This window comes from Pelodiscus sinensis, chromosome 2 (assembly GCF_049634645.1).
Source record: "Pelodiscus sinensis isolate JC-2024 chromosome 2, ASM4963464v1, whole genome shotgun sequence".
Lineage (NCBI taxonomy): Eukaryota > Metazoa > Chordata > Testudines > Trionychidae > Pelodiscus > Pelodiscus sinensis.
The window spans coordinates 226,171,873-226,195,092 of record NC_134712.1 but is presented as its reverse complement, the minus strand read 5'-3'; the positions used below and the strand labels follow the sequence as shown (position 1 = coordinate 226,195,092).

Below are 23,220 nucleotides of genomic sequence, written 5' to 3'. Positions count from 1 at the left end.
GAGTCGACTATCCAATAAGCATTTCTTTATCAGATAGTCGACTAGCTACTTACATTCCTAGTATGGTGTACTTTTAACACAACTGACATTTTCTGTTTGGTTTATGTTAAAATCTCTACTCTTATGCTCTATGTAAGATGGACAAATAATCAAGCCAGTATTACTGGTTATTAGGATATGATAGATATTTATAAAATCATGACTAGTGTGGGAAAAATAAGTTATTTACTTGTTCCGATAACACAAGATCTAGCGGGTCACCAAATGAAATTAATACGTAACAGGTTTAAAAACAAACAAAAGGAAGTATTTCACCACAATGTAGAATCAACCTGTGGAATTCCTTGCCAGAAGATGTTGTAAAGACCAGAACATAAACAGAGCTCAAAAAAGAACTAGATAAATTCACGGAGGATAGGTCCATCAATGGCTATTGACCAGGAAGGTTAGGAATGATCGGTTAGTCAGAAGCTGGGAATGGGTGACAGAGGAGGGATCACTTGAGGATTACCTATTATGTTCTTTCCCTCTGGGGCACCTGGCATTGGCCACTTTAAGAAGATACTGTGCTACATGGATCTTTGATCTAACCCAGTATGGCCATTCTTATGTTATGTTCTTAGCATTTCTTATAAAAGTACTTCTTCCTTATAAAGACTGAAGGAAATTATATAACTACATTAATAATCTATATTGTACCCTACACAAGAAAAATAACCAATAGTCAAGTGTAACATCCGTGCATCTAACCAGGGTAAATAATTGGGCCTAATCAAGAAGGGAATAAGGTATGCTAAGGGGCAAGACATATGTAGACTGCATTATTCTGAATCTGAATTTGGAAAGCAAAAGGCAGTAAGTTACATACTTATCAGAAGCTTAAGTGTAGTCAAAACCTACCTCCACTCAAGAATGACTATGTGCATTATCTAGGTCTCTCTTTTAGCTATTTATATTGCCACAGTGATTGGGGCATTTAAGCACCTCACAATTTTTAATATACAACACCCATGTAAGGCAGGGCGATGCTAACACCCCCATTTTACAGATAGGAAAATAGAGGCGCAGAGAAACTGACATGCCTGAGATTGCTCAAAAGCTTGTAACCAAGCAGAGATTTGGCTACAACTTTTCCAAGATAGCACACGAATCACTGAGCTAGAATATTATACACCTCATAACTCCCACTAGTGATACATGAAGTGACAGAGCCCCGGAAGGGCCTCGATTTCCTTCGTCAGCTGAGAAAGTAACGCCTTAGTCGAGCCACCAGGTAGGGTGGGCAGACTCGAGTGAGAAGAGGGCTCTTCTCAGATCAACCTCTCTGAATCCCTGCCCCCAGCCGCGACTGGCCTCTGTGGCAAGTTACAACCCACCCCGCTCCACTCGCGCCCCCGGAAGATCTTCTGGTTCCGAATCGCTCAGCTCCGCGGCTCCCACACAACACACGGGAGCTGCCCGGCCGACCCGGAATTCCCTCGCAATAGTACTCGACGGGGCGCCCCCAGCTCCCTCGCAGCGCGCCAGCACTCTCACCTGGGGCTGCACGGTGGTAGAGAAGGAAAACATCCTCCCCTCTGCGAGGGCGGCGCCGGCGACTCCCCCTCTTCCCGCGCTGGGAGCGGCGACCTACGCGCCCGGCGGCCTTCACCGCTCACTTCTTCTGGCCGCGGCCGCCAGGAGAAGCAGCGCTCAGCGGCTCCACTCCCCTGGAAAATGGCCGCCTCTTGCGGCCGGCAACGACTAAGCCAACTAGAACTGTGCCGGAAACGGACGGCGCGGCATACCGCTTCCGGGTCATACTCCGGTCCTTCCTGCCCGGCCAGCCCCCGTTACTCCCCCACAGCAACCAAACAACCTTAGCAACCTGTGTGTCTCACGCGCGCACACCAGCCTCTTCCTACGACGCTCTTGCGCTCAGGAGCAAACCATTCCTTCCGGCAGCCGGGGAGGGCTAGGGCCGAACCATTTCCGCAGTTGGCGTGTAGCTGCGTGAAGTGCGTGCAGCAGCTGCTTGTCCAGACAGCGTCCTGTGGTTCTGGAAACAACAGCGCATCGAAGCCGGCGGCGCGGGGAAGGCATAAAACGGGCCTGTTCCGAGCCGCGCAAAGCTCATGGGGTATGGGAAAGCAACGTGCAGCGCCAGGCTCGTCCGTTACCCCACGGCCGGCAAACCTCGCGCAGCTCTCGGCCGGGATCCTGTACTTATGCGTGTACCTTAGTGTAACCGAAATCAGTGCCAGGGTACTTCGTGCTCGCAGGGCTGTTGCACTTAGGCAGAGGCGCTGGGGAACGGGCCAAAGGCCTAGGCGCCCTTATGAGCGGGGGTGGCCCTTGTCCCCGTTCCCCCCCCCCCCCCCCCCCGATCCTTGCAGCCGCGCTGTTCCTGTTTCAAAGCTGAAGGTGCAGAAGTGGCATGGGCGGCGGGTGAACTGCTGGCTTGGGAAGGGCAGCCCTCCCAGATTGTGTGACCGAGCGCCTCCCGCCCCCCATTGTAACCTCTGGCCCTTGAACCACACTGGTGGCCCTTCCCATGTGACCGCTGGCCTGTGCCCTGGGCTAGCGCTCCCCCCCCCCCCCGCCCTCCCTCGAGTGCAGGGAGGTCAGGCAGCAAGGTCCCAGCCCCACAGTAGGGGCGGAGCCTGGGGCGAAGGCTCAAGAGCCCCTTTTCTCCCCTCTGCAGTAGAAGTAGGCGTCGATGACACACATTCTAGTGGCAGGTGGACTAGAGCAATGTTAGTACCTGGTCCTCTCACAGTAAATAAGGATTGTGCATGAATAATACATAATAAAGCACATGCAATCTCTGTCAACTGCCACGGTTATAAATAATATAAATTAATAGCAGTATTAATAAACATTCAGAAGGAGAGGTGATTCATTTAAATAGAAAGGACAGTTGAGTTTAGGGATATTCATCCTGAGGTGCCTTATGAGCTAGTTAAGTAACTACAGGCAGTCCCCGGTTACGTACAAGATAGGGACTGTAGGTTTGTTCTTAAGCTGAATTTATATGTAAGTTGGAACTGGTACATATTGTAGGGGAAACTCTAGCCAAACATTTCTCCAGAGCTCAGTTTTATTCTCCCACACCTCAGTCCTTTATTCTCAAGCTGAGGTGTCTGCTGAGAAAAGCCGCTCCGCGTCTCCCTGGTCTGCTGGAGGGGGGGGGCGGCGCTAGCTCCGTGTCTCCCTGGTCTGCTGGGGGGGGGGCGGCGCTAGCTTCGCGTCTCCCTGGTCTGCTGGGGGGGGGGGGCGGCGCTAGCTTCCCGTCTCCCTGGTCTGCTGGGGGGAAGCAGCTAGTGCGGGGTTGCCTCACCCCGTTCGTAAGTAGGGATCCGATGTAAGTCGGATCCATGTATCCCAGGGACTGCCTGTACATTGAAAGGCATCTGAGGAAAGAGGATTGCAACATGATCTAATTGGGGATGATTATGAAAGCCTGTAGATAGTGATTATATGCAGTGATGACTCCACTATGGGCAATTGCAATAGCACATTAGCAAGGCCCTTCATTTTCCGTTTTTATTTTATATTTTCCCAGAAATGTATCACTGTTGGTTACAAAAATTAAAAAAAGCGGCGAGGAGTCCTGTGGCACCTTATAGACTAACTGAAGTGTAGGAGCATAAGCTTTCATGGGCAAAGACCCACTTCGTCAGATGCATGTAGTGGAAATTTCCAGAGGCAGGTATAAATATGCAGGCCAGAATCAGGCTGGAGATGATGAGGTGGATCCAATCAAGGAGGATGAGGCCCACTTCTAGTAGCTGATCTGGAGGTGTGAATTCCAAGAGAGGAGAAGCTGCTTTTGTAGTTAGCGAGCCATTCACAGTCTTTGTTTAATCCAGAGTTCATTGTGTCAAACTTGAAGGTGAACTGTAGCTCAGCAGTTTCTCTTTGAAGTCTGGTCCTGAAGTTTTTTTGCTGCAGGATGGCTACCTTTAGATCTGCAATTGTGTGTCCAGGAAGATTGAAGTGTTCCCCTACAGGTTTTTGTATGTTGCCATTCCTAATATCAGATTTGTGTCCATTGATTCTTATACATAGGGACTGTCCAGTTTGGCCGATGTATATAGCAGTGGGGCATTGTTGGCACATGATGGCATATATTACGTTAGTAGATGTGCAGGAGAATGTACCAGTGACAGTATGGCTGATCTGGTTAGGTCCTGTGATGGTGTTGCTGGTGAATATATGTGGGCACAGTTGGCACCGAGGTTTGTTGCAAGGATTGGTTCCTGAGTTCGAGTTATTATGGTGCAGTGTATAGTTGCTGGTGAGAATATGCTTCAGGTTGGCGGGTTGTCTGTAGGCAAGGACTGGCCTACCTCCCAAGGCCTGTGAAAGCAAGGGATCATTGTCCAGGATTGGTTGAAGATCACTAATGATGCGTTGTAGATGTTTTAGCTGAGGACTGTAGGTGATGGCCAGTGGTGTTCTGTTGGTTTCTTTCTTGGGCTTGTCCCATAGCAGGAGGCTTCTGGGTACACGTCTGGCTCTGTCAATCTGTCTCCTCACTTCCTCGTGTGGGTATCGTAGTTTACAGAATGCTTGTTGAAGACTTGTAGGTGTAGGTCTCTGTCTGAGGGGTTGGAGCATATGTGGTTGTACCTCAGTGCTTGGCTGTAAACAATGGATCTTGTGGTGTGTCCGGGATGGAAGCTGGAGGCATGCAGGTAAGCATAGTGGTCGGTAGGCTTTCGGTATAGGGTGGTATTGATGTGACCGTCACTTATTTGCACCGTGGTGTCCAGGAAATGGACCTCCTGTGTAGACTGGTCCATGCTGAGGTTGATGGTGGGGTGGAAGCTGTTGAAATCATGGTGAAATTCTTCCAGGGTCTCCTTCCCATGGGTCCAGATGCTGAAGATGTCATCGATGTAGCGTAGGTAGAGAAGGGGTGTAAGTGGACAAGAGCTGAGGAAGCGTTGTTCCAGGTCAGCCATAAAAATGTTGGCGTATTGTGGGGCCATGCGGGTGCCCATAGCAGTGCCACTGGTCTGGAGGTATATGTTGTCACCAAATCTGAAATAGTTGTGTGTGAGGATAAATTCACAGAGTTCAGCCACCAGTTGTGCTGTGGCATCATCAGGGATACTGTTCCTGACGGCTTGTACTCCATCTGCATGTGGGATGTTTGTGTAGAGAGCCTCTACATCCATGGTGGCTAGGATGGTGTTTTCTGGAAGATTACCTATGCATTGTAGTTTTCTCAGGAAATCCGTAGTGTCACGGAGGTAACTGGGAGTGCTGGTGGCGTAGGGTCTGAGTAGAGAGTCCACATAGCCAGATAGTCCTTCAAAAATTAAAAAAGGATGGAAGTCCATGCAAAATATTAACTTAACAGTTTTCTGGGTAAATATTAGAGGATGGAAAGACCAGAGGTAAAAGTAAGTGAGTGCACAGCTCAGTGAGAACTGCAGCAAAAGCAAGCAGTGAGCTATTTAAAGAGCTAACAGGTTGCAATAGGACAGTGGCCTCCAACCTTTTTACACCCAAGATCACTTTTTAAATGTCAGGACAAGCCAAGATCTACCCCATCTGTTCTCCAAGACTCCACCCCTTCCTTGAGGCCCCACCCCCTCTGTTCCACTCCTCTCCATCTCTTGCTGTCCCCAGACCTTACTCACTCTCACTGGGTTGAAACGGGAGGTGTGGGCTCTGAGATGGGAATGAGGGATTTGGGTGTGGGAAGGGGTGAGAGGTGCAAGCTCTGGGAGGAAATCTGGGTGCAGGATGAGGTAGAGAAGGGGATGCTGGCTCAGCGAGGGGGCTCCAGGCTGGGGAGTGTTGGGGTCAGGTGGAGGGTTCGGGTGCTGAGCAAGCCACAGACTTGTGGATGTGGGGGTGCAGGAGTTTGGGTTGGGATGAGTGAGGGGCTCAGGCAGGGAGGTTGGGAGTATGATGGGCTCAGGACACGGATTTTGCAGTGTGTGGATGGTGCAGGAATGTTGTGGCAGAAGACTGAGGATGTGGGGGTGCAGGAGTTTGAGGATGTAAGAGGCTCAGGACGGGGTTCCAGTGTATCATAGGCTCAGATTTGGGATCTGGGGGGGAGGGTGCAGGAGTGTTATGATGCTGTGGCCAGATGGGGGCTTGGACTCAATTGGGAGCTTGTTGGCCAGGCTTCATTTTTAAATAAAATATGTCAAATACAAAATGTTTCAGCAGGAGCAGAGAACTTGTTTTGAGTTAGGGGTCACTGGCCCACAGAAAAGTCTGTCAGAGCCACACAAGTGAGATGCAAAAAACCAACTGTGGGCCCCTCTACAATCTGAGGTGGGGCCAAAATGAGGGATCCAGTGTGCGGGGCAGGGCTGCCAGTGAGTGGGATAGGGATGGGGGTGCAGAATCTGGGTGGAAAATAGGGTACAGGAGCAAGCTGGTGGTAAGTGTCTGGCCAGAGGGAGGGGGCAGGAGCAGGGTGCTGGTGAGTGTCTGGCCAGGGGGTAGGAGCAAGGTACTGGTGGGGGTAAGTTACTGGTAAGGTTTTGGGCAGGGGGCAGTAGCAGGGTGCTGGTGGGGTTATGGCTAGGGGTCAGGTGCTGGTGGGGGTTTGAGCAGGAGGCAGGGTGCTGGTGAGGGCTGGGGTAAGGGGCAGAGTGCTGGGGCAGGGTTCTGGGATAGGAGGCAAGGCGCTGGTGGGGGCAAGAGACAGGCTGCTGGGGCAGGGGGCAAGGTGCTGGTGGGGACAGGAGGCAGGGTACTGGTGGGGATTGGGGTAGGGGCAAGGTGTTTGTCGGTGCTGGGACAGGGTGCTGGTGGGCGCTGGGGAAGGGGACTCATCGGAGTGGGGGTTCTGACCAGGGGGAGGGGACAGGGACAGCTCAGCCGGTACCTGGGGATCCTGGAGCTGTGCACCAGGAAGCATGCAGGCTGTTTTCCCCTTCCCTCAACAGTTGGCACGCTTCCTGAAAAGTCTCTCATGCACCAGAGACTTCCTTCCCCCTGCTGCCTTCCTGTGCCGGTGGGGAGAGGGAGTAGGAGTCCCAGGACTGCGCCAGCTCCAACTGCTCAGGAAGCGTTGTTAGGATTGAAAGTTTTATTCTTTTTATATTTCTTATCTTAGGTATAGTAATATAGTAGTAATGTAGCAATAATATAGCAATATAAGGCATATATATTAACATACATTTAATATTTTACAAATTAAGTCCTTTCAGTTGAAGGTCTGTATTCTTTGTTCTGAAGTTTAGTAAATGTTCTAAAGTAGAAAAACAGTTCTGGGTATTGTGGCTGTGTTTTATTAAGATTAGAGGAATTCTGCTAATGTTGAAGGCCAAGCCTTAATTGCTTGATTTACAATGCCTCTTTTGCTTTGCCATGCAGATCTGTAACCTCGAAAGTTCTTGTGTGTGAAAGGAGTGTGAATGTGTCGAGATAAGATGCAAAGTTATATGGCTTTAGAACCAGATGGCCGATGAAGGGGGGTGAGTGAGCATGGGCAAGGCCAAAGGACGAGACAACCTGACTGCAGAGGAGCCATCTATAACCATCGATGTGTACTCCCTACTCACAAGAAGATTGGATAATTGGCAGATTGATGACCTTAAAGTGAAGCAAGCACCCGGGAAGGACAATTGATTACAGGATGAGCCTTCGAGAGATGTTTGGGAACACTGACATAAAAAAGATAATGTTCCAGTCATAAGCTAACAGAGCGGAATCCATGGATTTCGACAAGAGAAACAGATTATAAAAAGCAGGGTGCTTTGCTATGGAACTTGGAGTCATCTTCCACTGTCTTGAGAGGAGTATCGGCTCGATCAACCGACAAGGCCCTGCTCCCCCCTATGTTCGATCTAGCTGGCCACTAGATTGACACAGATTCTGGACTGGTAACTATGAATTCATCTGGCATAACTGTGTATGCATGATGTCGTGTGTGTGTGTGATTGAAAAGCATATGCAGCTGTTGTATTCTCAATAAATGCGGCGTACTGCCTTTTCCCCCATAAAAGATCTCGTGTGCTTCGTTTAAGCATAACAGCGTGTGCCCTGCTCCTCTGCTCCCCACGAAATCCGTGCACTTCTTGAGTAGTTGGAGCTGGCGCAGTCCCGGGACTCCTACTCCCTACCCCCTGGCTATGTCTACACTGGAGTGATCTTGCGCAAAAACTCTTTTGCGGAAGAGTTCTGCAAAAACTCTTTCAGAAGAGAGCGTCTACACTGGCATGTGCTTTTGCGCAAGAGATGTGCTTTTGTGCAAGAACATCCATGCCAGTGTAGATGCTCTCTTGTGCAAGAAAGCTGTGATGGCCATTTTAACCATAGGGCTTTCTTGCCCAAAAAGTTCATGTTGCCTGTCTACACTGGCCTGTTGCACAAGAACAGTTGCGCAAAAGGGAGAAGCGGTGGATGTCATATACCTAGACTTTAGTAAGGCATTTGATACGGTCTCGCATGATATTCTTATTGATAAACTAGGCAAATAGAACTTAGATAGGGCCACGATAAGGTGGGTGCATAATTGGCTGGATAACCGTAGTCAGAGAGTTGTTGTTAACGGTTCTAAATCCTGCTGGAAAGGGATAGCAAGTGGAGTTCCTCAAGGGTCTATTTTGGGACCCGTACTGTTCAATATCTTCATCAATGATGTAGATATTGGGATAGAGAGTACGCTTATTAAGTTTGCAGATGACACCAAACTGGGTGGGGTTGCAACTTCTTTGGAGGATAGGGACATAATTCAAAATGACCTTAGCAAGTTAGAGAAATGGTCAGAGGAAAACAGGATGAGGTTTAATAAAGAGAAATGCAAAGTGCTCCACTTAGGAAGGAACAATCAGTTCCATACATACAAGATGGGAAGCGACTGTCTAGGAAGGAGCATGGCGGAAAGGGATCTAGGGGTCATAGTGGACCACAAGTTGAATATGAGTCAACAGTGTGATGCTGTTGCAAAAAAAGCAAATACGATTCTAGGTTGTATCAACAGGTGTGTTGTAAGCAAAACTCGTGAAGTCATTCTGCCGCTCTACTCTGCACTAGTTAGGCCTCAGCTGGAGTACTGTGTCCAGTTCTGGGCGCCACATTTCAAGAAAGATGTGGAGAAATTGGAAAGGGTACAGAGAAGAGCGACAAGAATGATTAAAGGTTTAGAGAACATGACCTATGAAGCCAGGCTTCATGAACTGGGCTTGTTTAGTTTGGAAAAAAGAAGATTAAGGGGGGACATGATAGCGGTTTTCAAATATCTAAAAGGGTGTCACAAGGAGGAAGGCGAAAATTTGTTCCTCTTGGTTTCTGAGGACAGGACAAGGAGTAATGGGCTTAAAGTGCAGCAGGGGAGGTTTAGATTGGACATTAGGAAAAAATTCCTAACTGTCAGGGTGGTCAAATATTGGAATAAATTGCCAAGGGAGGTGGTGGAATCTCCCTCTCTGGAGATATTTAAGAACAGGTTAGATAGACATCTGTCAGGGATGGTGTAGACAGAGCTTGATCCTGCCTTGAGGGCGGGGGGCTGGACTCGATGACCTCTTGAGGTCCCTTCCAGTCCTATTATTCTATGATTCTATGAAAAGGACTTATTCCTGTCAGAGTTCTTGCGCAAGAAGCCCTGATTTCATACATTAGAACGTCAGTGTAGACAGGCAACAAGTTTTTGTGCAAGAGCAGCTGCTTTTGCGCAAGATCGTGCCAGTGTAGACACAGCCCCTGTGCGCAGCTGCAGGACTTAACCCCCACACTGCAGGAAGCCGGTGCTACCTCCATTGTGAATGGGGGCTGCTTCTTGGGGGTGGGAGGAAATGGGGGGGGGGTCCCGAATGCCTCGCAATCGACTGGTTGGTGACCATGAGCATAGGACATCTGAAGAAAGTTCCCGGTTATCTGTAGAAGTGGGTTGTGCCCACAAAAGCTCATGATACCATCTTCATGTTTTGTTAGTCTTTAAGGTGTACTACTAGACTATTTGTTTTTTAAGTTTTTGCGATAGGACAGTACCTTAAGAAATTTAAATTCCTTTTACCCCTTGGGAAGATAGAAAAAAATCAGAGAATTGAAAGCAAAAGCAATTTATTGTTTTGCTTTATTTTGTGAACTGTGCATTAACGGTAAGCTTGAAAGTTGGTCCAATAAAAATATTCCCACAGCCACCTTGTTTAACAATACTCACACATATAGGGTGCGTCTAGACTGGCAAGTGCTTTTGCGCAAAAACTTGCCAGCTGTCTACACTGGCTGCTTGAATTTGCACAAGAGCACTGACTTTGTAATGTACAAAATCAGTGCTTCTTGCGCAAATACTTTCACGCTCCCGCTCGAGAAAAATCCCTCTTGCGCAAGAGGGCCAGTGTAGACAGGGAAGAACTGTTTTGTGCAAAAAAGCCCCGATGGCTAAAATGGCGATCGGGGCTTTCTTGCGCAAAATCGCGTCTAGATTGGCACGGATGCTTTTGCACAAAAGCACTTTTTGTGCAAAAGCATCCGTGCCAATCTAGACACACTTTTGCGGAAATAATTTTAACGGAAAAACTTTTCCATTAAAAGTATTTCTGCAAAATCATGCCAGTCTAGACGCAGCCATACACACTTATGTATCTTCTATTACAGTGGTCCCCAATGTTTGGAGGTTGCCGGGCGCCACGGGCTGGGGCCCCCCATAGCGGCGCGCCTGGGGGCGGGGCTCCCCCATATCAGCGCCCGGGGGCGGGGCCACCTCCAAGCGCCACGCACCCGGGGCCAGGGCCCCCCTCCCCAAGCACCGCGCACCCGGGGCCGGCGCCCCCCCCCAAGCGTCACGTGCCCGGGGCCGGGCCCCCTCCAAGCACCGCACGCCCGGGGCCGGCGCCTCCCCCTCCAAGCGCCGCGTGCCCGTGGCCGGCGCCCCCCCCCAAGCACCACGCACCCGGGGCCGGTGCCCCCCCCTCCAAGCGCCACGCGCCCGCAGCTGGCGCTCCCCCCCTCCAAGCGCCACGCGCCCAGTGCCGGAGCTCCCCCCAAGTGCCGCGCGCCCGGGGCCGGCGCCTCCTCCAAGCGCCGCGTGCCCAGAGCGCGGGCGGCCGATTCGCAGCGCTTCAGGGCCGGCGCTCACCGTGCGCCATGCTCCCAGGGCCGGCTCCGGCACCATGCGTGCGCCACGTGTCCAGGGCCAGGCCAGCCCCGAGCACTTGGCGGGCGCACACGAATGCCCCCGCAGGCGCCATGGCGCCCGCGGGCACTGTATTGGGGACCACTGTTCTATTACATTGCCTAACTTTGGCAAACCATCTCACATTTACACCTAATTTATTAACATAAAAATGTACCTAAGATGAATTTTTTGGAATCACTATGCTCATGTATAAACAATGAGAAGTCCTGTGGCACCTTATAGACTAAGAGATTTATTGGAACATAAGCTTTCATGGGCAAAGACCCACTTCATCCAAGAAATCTGTTAGTCTATAAGGTGCCACAGGTTTCCTTGTTGTTCATGCAGATTCAGACTGACACGGCTACCCTCTGATACTACTGTCATGTACTGAAAGATCCAAAATTCTGGTTGAAATCAGCAAAAACTGCAGCATGTGCAAAACCTGGGATTCTTTCAGCAAAAACTGAAAAGGAAGGGCCTTCAGCATGTCAATTACACTAGAACAGTGGCCACCAACCAGATGATCAGGATCTACTGGTAGATCTTGGAGCCTCTGACAGGTGATCTTGACTGGCTCTCAATTGGCAGTTCTTCAACTGCTCCTCACCTGACTGCCATGCTGCTCCTGCCCAGGGCTGCCCCCTAGGAGCCTCCTGCTTGTTGTGCAGGATGTGGGAGATAGAATTATGGGGGCACTGTTGTCACACTGCCCGCCTCCCACGTACCCCATCTTCACTGAATGAGGAGGGTGGGGTCTCCGTGAAGGGGTGGGGCAGGAGTATTTGGGTTTGAAGTAAATCCTGGATTGACAAATTCAAAACCAACAAATGCTCTGGTAGCTCTTTATAAACTAACAAAGCATGTAGACGATGCCATCTATATGTTTTGTTAATCTATAAAGTGCTACCAGACCATTTGTTGGTTTTTAAGTTTATTCCGTACAGACTAACTCCGCTACCCCAGCTTAAATTCAAAAAGTGATCTCCTGCTTTGAAAGGCTGGAGACCACTGCACTAGAAGTAGTTGCAACAGGGTGTGAGCTATTGGTTACATTACATAGTAGAAGCAGTCGTGCTGGGAGCGGTTTCCCTGGGATCAGCTGCACGGAGGTATTACAGAGTAGGAAGACTTGCGTTTAAAGATAGAGATGATGCTGCGATCGGTGGTTTCAGAGACAGCTTCGTTTGATTGTCTTTGTGTAGGCTGCTTGCCGCGAGAGTAAGCATGACGCATGCGCACATGCTGGTTTCCGCCCCCTGACGCTTACAGCTCTCTCGGGAAGTCCCATTCGACCCTGCCTTCTACGGTCAGTTGGCAGTGACGTCACCCACAGGCGGGGCGGGGCTTAGCTTTGAATTGTCGCGGGGCACAGCTTCTCTGGCAGAGCCGCGCGATGGGGACGGTGGAACCCGCGGCTGAGGAGGGGGGCGCTGCGCGCGTGAAGCGCATCGCGGTGCCCCAGCCGCCCTCCATCGAAGACTTCGCCATCGTGAAGCCCATCAGCCGCGGCGCCTTCGGGAAGGTCTATCTGGGCCGCAAGGGGGGGAAGCTCTACGCCGTCAAGGTGAGAGTGGCGGGGCTGGGCCCGGCCCGCTGGGCTGGGGGTGTCGCTGCGCTCCTCCCGCAGCCACACCCGGAGCGCGACGGGCTCAGCAGGCCCCCAGCGCTCGGCTGCCAGCCCTCCCCGTTTCGCGGGGACTCGCCCATAACCAAGCCCTGTCTCCCCCAAGCGGCTTCTCCCAGCCGCGGGAGGGGTTTGAGGCACTGACCGGCAGTGCAGCAGGGCTAAGACACTTCCCGCTCACTGCGTCCCTGCGGGGGGTGCCCCGCCCCGCGTGCTGACTGCCCGTCTCCCCAACGTCTGGGAACTGTGACCGTTGAGGGGGGGGGGGGGGACAGTGGCTTGCAGATAGCTGCGCACCCCGCCTCCCCGCCCCGGGAGCTGCTGCCAGAAGGATATGCTGGTTGCTATTGGGAGCTGCCTAAGGTAAGTGCTGCCCCCTTATCTCCTTGCATACCCCAGCCCAAGCCCCCACCCAACTCCTTCCTAGAGTCTATAGCCCCTCCAACACCCGCATCTCCCAGCCCAGAGCACACACCCACTCCTCCATCCCAACTCCCTGCTCCATCTTGATGAAAATGAGCGAAGGAGAGGGAGAGTGAGCATCACAGAGAGGGGGCATGGAGTGAGTGGGGTGCTGAGCCTCGGAGAAGGGGTGGGAAAGAGGCAGGGCAAGGGTCCTTGATCTCTATGAGATCAGACCAGTGTTTCTTAAACTTTTTGAGACCATGGAACACCAAACTAGAATATTTTTTATGCGGAACACCTATGAAAATGTTCTTCAAAAAATAAGTGTGGCACTTCATTGTTGTTTTCTATGCTGCCGTATAGATAGGAGAAGAAGATTAGAGACGAGGGGGGACATAATGTTAGCCAACCTTGCTGAGCTGTAGAAATAAAATTGTTTCAGTATTTTCCATTACTATTATCATAACATGGTTATTTATTGTAAAACTTTGAATTATTTTTCCAAATGGTTGCAGCACACTTGTGAGTTGTTCACAGAACACCAGTATTCCGTGGAACATAGTTTAAGAAACACTGGATTAGACCATTGGCAGCTCTAGCCTAAATTAGCCTTAGGCAAGGCAGGTTTATGGAGGCTCTTCCCCCTTCTTGCTAGGAATAGCTGGGCAGAGCTGGAGGGGGCCGGGGAAGGAGGAGTAAATCAGCCTTGCAATGTGTGTCTTAATCTGGAGGGCCTGAAGCAGAACACCTGGCCCCAGAGATCAGTTGGGCCCAGCTTCTTCATGCTGTGTGTTTGGCCTCTCAACTCAACCAGTGATTTACATCCCTATTGCAGCTGTACATTATCTGGCCTTGCTACTCCCTGTTGTGCCCTGCAATATTCTCAACGCAGGCTGTGTCTGGTACTTTGATTGTCTCTGCCTGCCCGCCTTTCATCTGTGTGGCCCAAGACTGATCTGCACTAGAGTTAGAAGTTAAGGGCAGTTTTTGTGTACCTAATTCTATAAGAGTCTCCCACTGATGTAAATTGCCCACTATATTGACTTAATATGGCTATTTCCAGGGCTCGACAAATAATACAATCTACTCGCCCGTGGCAAGTAGATTGTAACCCGGAAGAGCCGGGTTCTGGCGATCGCCGGACAGTGCAGCTGGCAAGCAGGGCTCGCCATGGTTCGACGAGCCATGGCTATGTCTGCACTAGGGATCTGAGTATGTACTCAAGTACATGGCCACCTGATGAGTCTGGGCTCATTGGTTAACCCTCATGGATGGGCACATGCTCCCCACACATATCGGCTCCCACCTGCCCCTACCCCCCAGAGAGGCAGCAGCATGGGGGGAGGGCAGGCAGCTCCACGTGAGCTGATGTACACGCATAAAGCTAGCTTTCAAGAGGAAAGTTGGCTTCATGCATGTATCGACTCCCACCTGCCTCCCATCCTAAACCATAGCCCCACAATACAAGAGCAGAAAGTAAAAATGTCATTGAGACAGGGAACTGAGTGACTTGACTAAAGGAAAGTATCTAGGAAACTGACTGTCCTTCTCAACACTTGTATTATTACTGTGAATTTATTTCTTCATTAATTGTTTTGCAGGTGGTCAAAAAAGCTGACCTTATAAATAAAAACATGGTTCACCAGGTCCAGGCAGAGAGAGACGCATTGGCTCTCAGCAAAAGTCCTTTCATTGTACATTTATACTACTCACTTCAGTCAGCGAACAATGTCTACTTGGTGAGTAAATGATTTGCAATGCTTTAAGAGGACTTTGAAAACACAGTGGAGAATGACGTTCGTTAGAAGAATTGTAATGTATGAAAATATGATCATGCAATAACAAGGATTGGGTATTTGGGTAATTTCATTTAATTTCTCATCCAATGTGAGGTCTCAATTAGAGTAGTTATGTGGAATTAATATCTTCTGTCTCCCTGACTCCTTTTAGCCTCTCCTTTCTAACAGCAGAATCCTTCCAGGTAGCTAACTTTGGTCAAGAATGTCTAGCTCAATTCTGGGTCAAAAATAAAAATGAGCCATATATTTAAGATTGTGGGATCAGAGAGACTGTAGATCACGAACATTAAAATATATACTCTTGGGCTGTCTCTACACTGGCATGAATTTCCGGAAATGCTTAAAACAGGATAGTTTTCGTTATAAGTATTTCTGGAAAAGGAGCGTCTACATTGGCAGGCTGCTTTTCCGGAAAAGCCCATTTTCCGGAAAAGCATCCATGGCCAATGTAGATGCGCTTTTCCGGAAAAGAGCCCCGAGCGTCATTTTTGCGATCGGTGCTTTTTTCCAGAAAAGACTACTGGGCTGTCTACACTGGCCCTTTTCCGGAACAGTGTTCCAGAATAAGGACTTATGCCCGAGCGGGAGCAGAATAGTTTTTCCCGAATAACGGCTGATTTTGTACAGTAGAGCATCGTTGCTTTTCCGGAAATTCAAGGGCCAGTGTAGACAGCTCGCAGCTTATTCCAGAAAAGCGGCTGATTTTCCGGAATAAGTGTCCCAGTGTAGACACAGCCTTGGTGCTTGTACTTAAAGTGCAGAGATAATTGAGGTAGGAATGGGATGATTAAAGGGTAAAATTAGGATTAGCACAGGCTTCTTATATTTTGACAGGCATGTCGGGAGGACTTTACCAAATTCATGGCCATGAAAAACACATCACAGATCGTGAAGTCTGGTCTTCCATATGCTTTTTACCATATATTATACAGCTTTTATGCAGAAGACTAGCATTTCTCAAATTGGGAGTCCTGACCAAAAAGGGAGTTGCAGGAGAATCATGGTATTGCTAGCTTTACTTCTATGCTGCATTCAGAAGTAGGTGGCTGGAGACAAGCAGCTGCAGGCCAGGCGCCCAGCTCTAAAGGCAGTGCTTTGCTAGCAGCAGCACAGAAGAAAGGTTGGCAAGACTACACCATGCCCTTCAGAGCTGGGCAGCTGGAGAGTGAAGGCTTCTGATAGCAGGGCAGAAATAAGGAGGTTAATATACCATACTATGTCATCCTTACTTCTGTGCTACTGCTCGTGGTGGCTCTGCCTTCACAGCTGGGCTCATGGCCAGCATCTACTGCTTTCCAGCTGCCCAGTGCTCTAAAAGCAGCACTTCCACCATCAGCAGCACAGAAGTAAGGGTAGCAGCACCACAAGCCTCAACCCCTCTAAAATAACCTTGTTAATTTTGTAACACCATTATCCCACAACTCCTTTTTGGGTCAGGACTCCTACAATTACAAGACCATGACATTTCAGATTTAAATATCCAAAATAATGAAATTTACTATTTTTAAAATCCTATGATGGTAAAAATGAGCCCTAAATATAGGCCTAGATTCTGCCAGAAGTGATGAGGAAGACACTTTGTTGATGCAAAAAGCTTCCTACTTACTTTTGGCGAGTAGATTTGTGAAATCTTGCTTTTGTGAAATGTGCTATTCTCTTAATATCTGGAATATAGCATATAATTTTGCATTACATTTAATCAAGATGTATTGGTCTTTAGAAACTGAAATAGCATTAATATTGATCTGGCCAGCCCAAATAAATTACAATTTAAAAAGTTAACCTTTTAAAATAAGTTTAATGCAGGGATGATAGACCATTTGTTATTGCCCCAATTATGTCAAGGAAAAACAGAGCTCAATTTTTACATTTGGGGTTTTAAGCATGTTCATAATTAGTCTCTCCAGTCTCTTGAATGCACAATTACTCTAGTCACATACATAATTTTGGGAATTACTTATCTCTGAAAAATCTGGCCCTGGATTTTGTATCATATAGCTATACTTACAAAAATCAATCGTTAATGTATTTTATTTTTGATAAGACATATTTTGTGAGACTTGGGTGATTACTCTGGACTGACACTGATTTTGCTTAATGAAATTATATTTCCTGTGATGGGAAATATTATTTGTTATCAACCAAACTTATTGAAAAGCTGATGAGTTTACAAAAAGAAGCAATAAAAAGCTTCTCTGTGCATCAGATATTTTGATGGCTGTGTCATTTGGGGTATTTCTTCTAAACAGAAAACAATATAATTCAGCATAGCTTCAATGACTTGTCTGGGAAATAAGTTTAGCTACAAGAAAAATGCTTTTTAGCTACTTTTACCCATGTGAAATAATCCTCTATTGAAAAGAAAAAGGGGTAGGTAATAATTGTGTAATCTTAAATATCACATCTAAAAATAGCATTTCATTTTAAAAATTAAGTCTTTTTCAATGGCAGGTGATGGAATATCTTATTGGTGGAGATGTCAAATCTCTTCTCCACATATATGGCTATTTTGATGAAGAAATGGCAGTGAAGTATATTTCTGAAGCAGCATTGGCTCTTGATTACCTTCACAGGCATGGGATAATCCACAGGTAAAAATCTAATATGTAGTTTTATGGTTGCAAACCAATACATTGTTAAATGTCTGTTAAAGCTCATTTTATGGTATGAGCAGGGCTTGACAAATAATGCAGTCTACTCGCCATGTAATTCTTGTGGAATCAGGCTCTCACATCATCAGTCCCTGAATGTATATTGGTGAATTTCTGTCCCTTTCCTAGTTTTTGAAGGGAGAAGGAACTTTCAGTCTTTTTTTATTCATCTCTCCAAGGGAATAAAAGAAGGATCTGAGCTACTCTGCCTGTCTCCAGTCCCCATGAATGCTCCAAGTCAGTGGGAGGATTTGGGAGAAAAAGGGAGGGAGTCCACTTTTTTCCCTGTGATGATGTTGGAGTAAGAGGTTGAAATAGTCTCTTCAGTTTATTCAAGGAATACATTTTGAAATAGCCAATAGCTAGTAATGCTTAATGTCAAATATTAGTAAGTACTAATAATTTGGTAGTCCTCCGTGGCACAGTTTGAGATGCTGCCAAAGAGATTAAAATTGAGACACAGCAATCTTCTGGCATATATTTCAGGCTACATGGTGTTCTTTGCACTTTAATGCTAGCCACATTTAATTTCTGACATATCTCTAGAATCTGAACTTTAAAAAAGGTTTTCTAATAGGAAAGAGGCCCTAATATCGATCATGGAGAGTTATAAATGCCTCTGCTGTTGTTGGAGTAATATTTCTACATAATGCTTTTTCTTCCGTTCTTTCTTATGCTAAATTGTCTATTCTTCAATCTTATTTCACTGTCTTTATATCTGCAGGGACCTGAAACCAGACAACATGCTAATATCTAATCAGGGTCATATTAAATTGACAGACTTCGGTCTTTCCAGAGTTACTCTGAACAGAGGTGAGATTTGAATCAATGAACCTGTGGTTCATCACTAGCTTCTGCATATCATGTTTTAATATTCTTGATATTTTTAGATTCCACTGCAGTGCAGTGTCCCCAATCAAAAACAGGGTCCCCTGAGCCAGGCATTCTACAAATATAACTAATCAGTATTTCTAATCCGTAATCAGTATAGTAGAACCTCAGAGTTATGAACATTAGTGTGTCAACCACACACCTCATTTGGAACAAGAAGTATGCAATTAGGCAGCAGCAGAGATTTTTAAAAAAGCAAATTCATTACAGTACTGTGTTAAAGATGAACTATTTTTTAAAAAGGAAAGCAGCATTTTTCTTTTGCATAGCCAGGGCATGACAAATACGCTTATCTCCTTGCCCATGGCGAGTAGATTTCAGCCGGTTGTCCTGTTCACTGGCGGTCTTGCGCATGCGCAGTGCGGGTCTTGCGCATGCGCAGTGTGGGGCTGGCGAGTGGCTTTTGCCACGATCGTCGAGCCTTGTGCATAGCGATGTTTCATATCTGTATTAAGTCAATCATGGGCTGGGGGTGAAGGTAGGGCTGGGAGAGGCAAGCCTCTAACCTTGCCTCTAGTGCAGCCCCTTCTGCCTAGACCCCACCCCTCACATTACAGGGAGCATGAGGAGGGCAGGTAGCATACAACCCCAGCCTCCCCGGTCCAGGAGCACAAGGAGAAAGGACGTTCGGAGGCAGCATTCTGGGGGCAGAGTATGGGTGGGGCCAGGCTGGCAGTTTGGGAAGGAAGTGCCTTCCCCTGCTTCATGAACCTGCTACCCGTGTATTCAATGTTAAAACAACAGCTACAATGTTTTGGAGTTGCAAACACTTCAGAGTTAAAAGTAAGCTCCATTCCCAAGCTGCTCATAACTCTGAGGCTCTATTGTACTGGTACCACACATGCCTGGTGCAGTTCTTTGACTGATGTTACTTGCTTTTATAAAAGCTTTAGCGTTTATGTAAATTCTAAGTTTTTAGAAGAGGGACCGTCTAAAACATCATGCACATCTGTGGAAGTATATTCTTTCTAATAATTATATTACACAAAAATTGAGACTGTTAAGGTTGTATGGAAAACTGGCACTTTCAGACTATACTTGCACCCCTATCAAGTTCTACACAAGGTCTTTTGTGTTTCCCCTCCTAATATAATGTATTATAATTATCCTGTAGTACATGATCCTGTACTACAGGGCTACTCAACATGTGGCCCGTGGGCTACATGCAGCCCACAGGAGGGAGCCAAAACAAAAAAGTAGTTATGATAATGGTCTTCTGTTGATATGTGTGTTAATTATTAAATTCCTGGACTGTCGTTGCTTATTAAATGTGCTGTCATGTGGGTGGAAATCAGGTAAATATTGCGTTTTATTAATATCAGCAAAACTGGCTTAAATGGAGCCTGCGTGTTGTGTAATTTTGCTTTAAATTTTGTATTCATGCCCGTCAGTGTGAAAGAAGCTATTTGCTATATATTTGCATGTATATGCAACCTCACTTAAGTTGCAGCCCTCGGCATGTGCTGTGAGTGTCATTGTGGCCCCTAGGGCTTCCAAAGTTGAGTAACCCTGTGGTACTATTTCACAATATTTAAATCAGTTGTGTGTTTGGAAGTATTACACAACATGTTATATTTAGTATGCAAACTAGCATAATACAAGTTGAACCTATCTAGTCCAGAACTCACTGGTCCAGAATCATCTGTCTAGAATGATTTTAGTTAGCTGGATGTCTACTTTTCATGGAGGTGGCCAACTTTCCCACGGTCCCATCAAGCTTGTTTACAGCCACTAGTCCTAGCTCTTAGTGTTCTGTGCTATTATTTAGCTCTAATTTACCCCTAAATGTCCTCTAGTAGCCCAGTAAGCAGTGGAAATGTTGGTAATGTTGCTAGACAATATTGGCCTCCCGTGGTGTGGAAAATTCTGTAATTCGGAACCAGTTAGGTCCTGAGGGTGCAGGACTAGCGAGGTTCAACCTATAGTATAAGTTTGCTGGTACATGCAGATTATCTCTCTTAGTAGCTAATTTTACTTAAGAAATGAGGCTTTTTATTATATTGATAGTTAATTAACTTAATAGTTAATAGCCTCTTTCCTTGAATTGCATAATCTACCACTCTCCGAAAAGAGAACATGCTGACTAATAGATGAGAATGAATGCTGACTGATTAAAATGTGATTTAGCGAGAAGAGCACTGAGAGGACAATCTGTTAAAATTATACATTACAGGACTGTTATTGCAGTAAAAATAGGGAGACAAGATCGATATGGTAATATCTTTTATTGCACTGTCTGTTGGTGAAGGAGACTAGCTTTTGAGCTCCACAGAACTCGCCTTTGAGTCTTGTGTCCTGGAACTAGTATAATTGCAGTACTGCAAACAAATCTACAGAAATGAAAAAATGTTTAATAGCTATGCGTATCTAAGGTTGTAGGGAAAGCACGTATACTTGTTTGTGAAACAGTATGTGACTAATGATGATAGCTAAGCATACATAGAAGATGTGGTGTCTAGGTGCTATTTGCAAGCTTAATTTTGGCATTTTACAATTTATATGTTAACTACATAACCATAATATTCTTTTAATATGGAAATCCCTAATTTACTTTCCAGACTCCCTTTTCTTAAAAAAAATAAACTTTCTGTAGCATTCTCTTTTATATATGGACACTTTGTAAGGGCAGTTGGAAAATATTATTAAAAATGTATGGTGCACATGCCAGTGTGATTCCTTTAGCTATCTTCCCCTCCAGTCCAAAAATAGGTCTGTCTCTCTATATGAAAATTACAATGGCAGTTTTGTCTGTCACTGTACTTCTTAGTTCTAAACAATAATTAGAGAGCAGCACTAAGTATGCCCCAGAAAATACACTCTGTATCAACTTACCCCAAAATTCCTTAAGTCTCTAATTTCATCATTTTAAAAAAATCAGTACAAAGTTCTTTCTGAACCTTTCCCTCAGTTCTGGACCGAAGCAGTATGGTTTTGAAAACCTGAAAATGAAACTGCCTTCAGTGGGTTTTTATGGTGATGAAATGCAAAAAATAGTCAAAATTGTGAAATAAAATTGGACTTTGAAAAATCTTAAATGCGATGAATAATATAAAGAAATAGCTTGTGTAAAATATAGAATTAAGAATAATGTCCTTTAATTTGGTTCACATGGCTAAGATTTTGTTTACTGAATTTAAATACTGTTAATGACGGAACTTTTTCATGTATCAATTAATCAAATAAAAACTTTACACACGATGTTAATTTCCATATTTTAGAGATAAATATGATGGATATCCTTACTACGCCATCAATGGCCAAGCCTAAACAAGATTATTCACGCACTCCAGGACAAGTGTTGTCTCTCATCAGCTCTCTGGGTTTTGTAAGTAATCTAGTTATTTGTTAGTGTTCTTCAAACTGCTTGCTTTTAAGGTAATGAGAAGAACTTAAATTGGAGTAATCAGGCTTTGCCCTGTCTCAGTTGAGCACAGTCAATAGCATATCTTATGACTGGACTACGCATACCTTTGACTTGAGTGTTCCAGAAACTACTTTTGACCTTACTTCAGATAAGAGAATTGCCAGATTTGTTTTTTGATTTCAGCTGAATTCAATTATAATTTAACTTTGAGTAAATTTAAGACTACATTTTTAGCTTCAGACATTATATACAAACTTTAATTCATTTGTTTAAGAAAGTTTCTATCATTTTGATAGTATACTCCAATCGGTGGGAAAATACAAGGACCTAATTTAAGTCCAGTGTCTGCTGATGCTTTGCAACTTTCTCAAGGATTGGTTTCCCCCATGTCTGTTGGCCAAAAGGATTATACCCCTATTTCAAATAAACTATTGAAATCATGTAAGTACTGAAAATATGTAAGTATAAAAAGTCATATAATAAGCAACACCATTAGTTTGTGAGGTTTTTTTAAAACTTAATCAAGTGCTTAAGTGGGTCCAGTCATGAAGCTTACATCTTTTCCAAAAGACAATACCTTTCACAGGATGTTCTCTAGGACTAGTTACTCCTGAGGGAATTCTGGGCCAAATAAATAAATAAAACATCTGTGCACAACATTTTAAGATTCTGCAAATGTTATTTGTTAAATGCAAAGCATGGCAGTGGGGGTCCCAGGCCACTGGGCAAACAGAAATGAAAGATCACACTGTAAGCCGTCTTTCCTTTCTCCCCCCAGAGCCCTCAGACACACGCTCTGTGGTGTGGCTGCACCAGATCCTGACAAAAATGCAAGGGTGGGACCCATCCCAGAGCCCTACCCCTCTACAAGCACACTGGCTTTGGGCAGGATATAGGTGAAGGGGGGTGATCCAGGTGTGGGCAGAGAGGGTTTTGTGTGGACAGCTGAGTGAGGACAGCTTATTGGAGGGGATCTGGATGTGGGGGAGGGGATCTAGATGCACAGGGGCTTGTTGGGGGGGCTATGGGTTATGGGGCAATGGGCTCTGCTACAGGGCGGGGGGTCCAAGTGAAGGTGGTTGAGACTCAGCAGCGGGGAATCTGTGTGTGGGGTGAAGGGGCTTGGCAGGAAGAGTCTGGGTGTGTGGGATTCAAGGAAGTTGAACCTGGTTGCAGTTCATTGGTATGGGGGAATCATTGGGGTGGTACAGGTGCATAGGGTGGAGGGTTCAGTGCAGAGAACTTGAGCAGGAGATGGTCTGGGTGCAGGAGTAGGGGTCTAAATCATTGTTCCCTCTAAGATTTTTCCATCTGTGAGCAGAGTGAGTTTTGTCTTGTGCACCAATATAGAGGTTATGTGCGCTTGTTTGGATGTGTGCCACCATACCCACCAGTTGCTAACA

The 23,220-nt window shown here is 46.5% G+C and overlaps 2 protein-coding genes across 6 annotated transcripts in view; one reads left to right on the top strand and one right to left on the bottom strand.

The window, feature by feature from the left end:
- The window catches only part of YME1L1 (YME1 like 1 ATPase), a 49,305-nt gene extending 47,433 nt beyond the window's left edge, over window positions 1–1,872 (bottom strand). For all 4 annotated transcript variants that reach the window (XM_006115261.3, XM_025180792.2, XM_006115262.3 and 1 more), the window contains exon 1: window positions 1,537–1,872. In XM_006115261.3, the coding sequence (XP_006115323.1) occupies window positions 1,537–1,569 (33 nt within the window). In that variant the 5' untranslated portion in view covers window positions 1,570–1,872. The remainder of the gene's footprint in view (window positions 1–1,536) is intronic.
- A 10,604-nt stretch (window positions 1,873–12,476) lies between these two features.
- MASTL (microtubule associated serine/threonine kinase like) overlaps window positions 12,477–23,220 on the top strand; it is a 28,248-nt gene continuing 17,504 nt past the window's right edge. For both annotated transcript variants that reach the window (XM_006115264.4, XM_075922552.1), the window contains exons 1-6: window positions 12,477–12,647; window positions 14,714–14,851; window positions 17,363–17,502; window positions 18,287–18,375; window positions 21,672–21,778; window positions 22,114–22,258. In XM_006115264.4, the coding sequence (XP_006115326.2) occupies window positions 12,477–12,647; window positions 14,714–14,851; window positions 17,363–17,502; window positions 18,287–18,375; window positions 21,672–21,778; window positions 22,114–22,258 (790 nt within the window). The remainder of the gene's footprint in view (window positions 12,648–14,713; window positions 14,852–17,362; window positions 17,503–18,286; window positions 18,376–21,671; window positions 21,779–22,113; window positions 22,259–23,220) is intronic.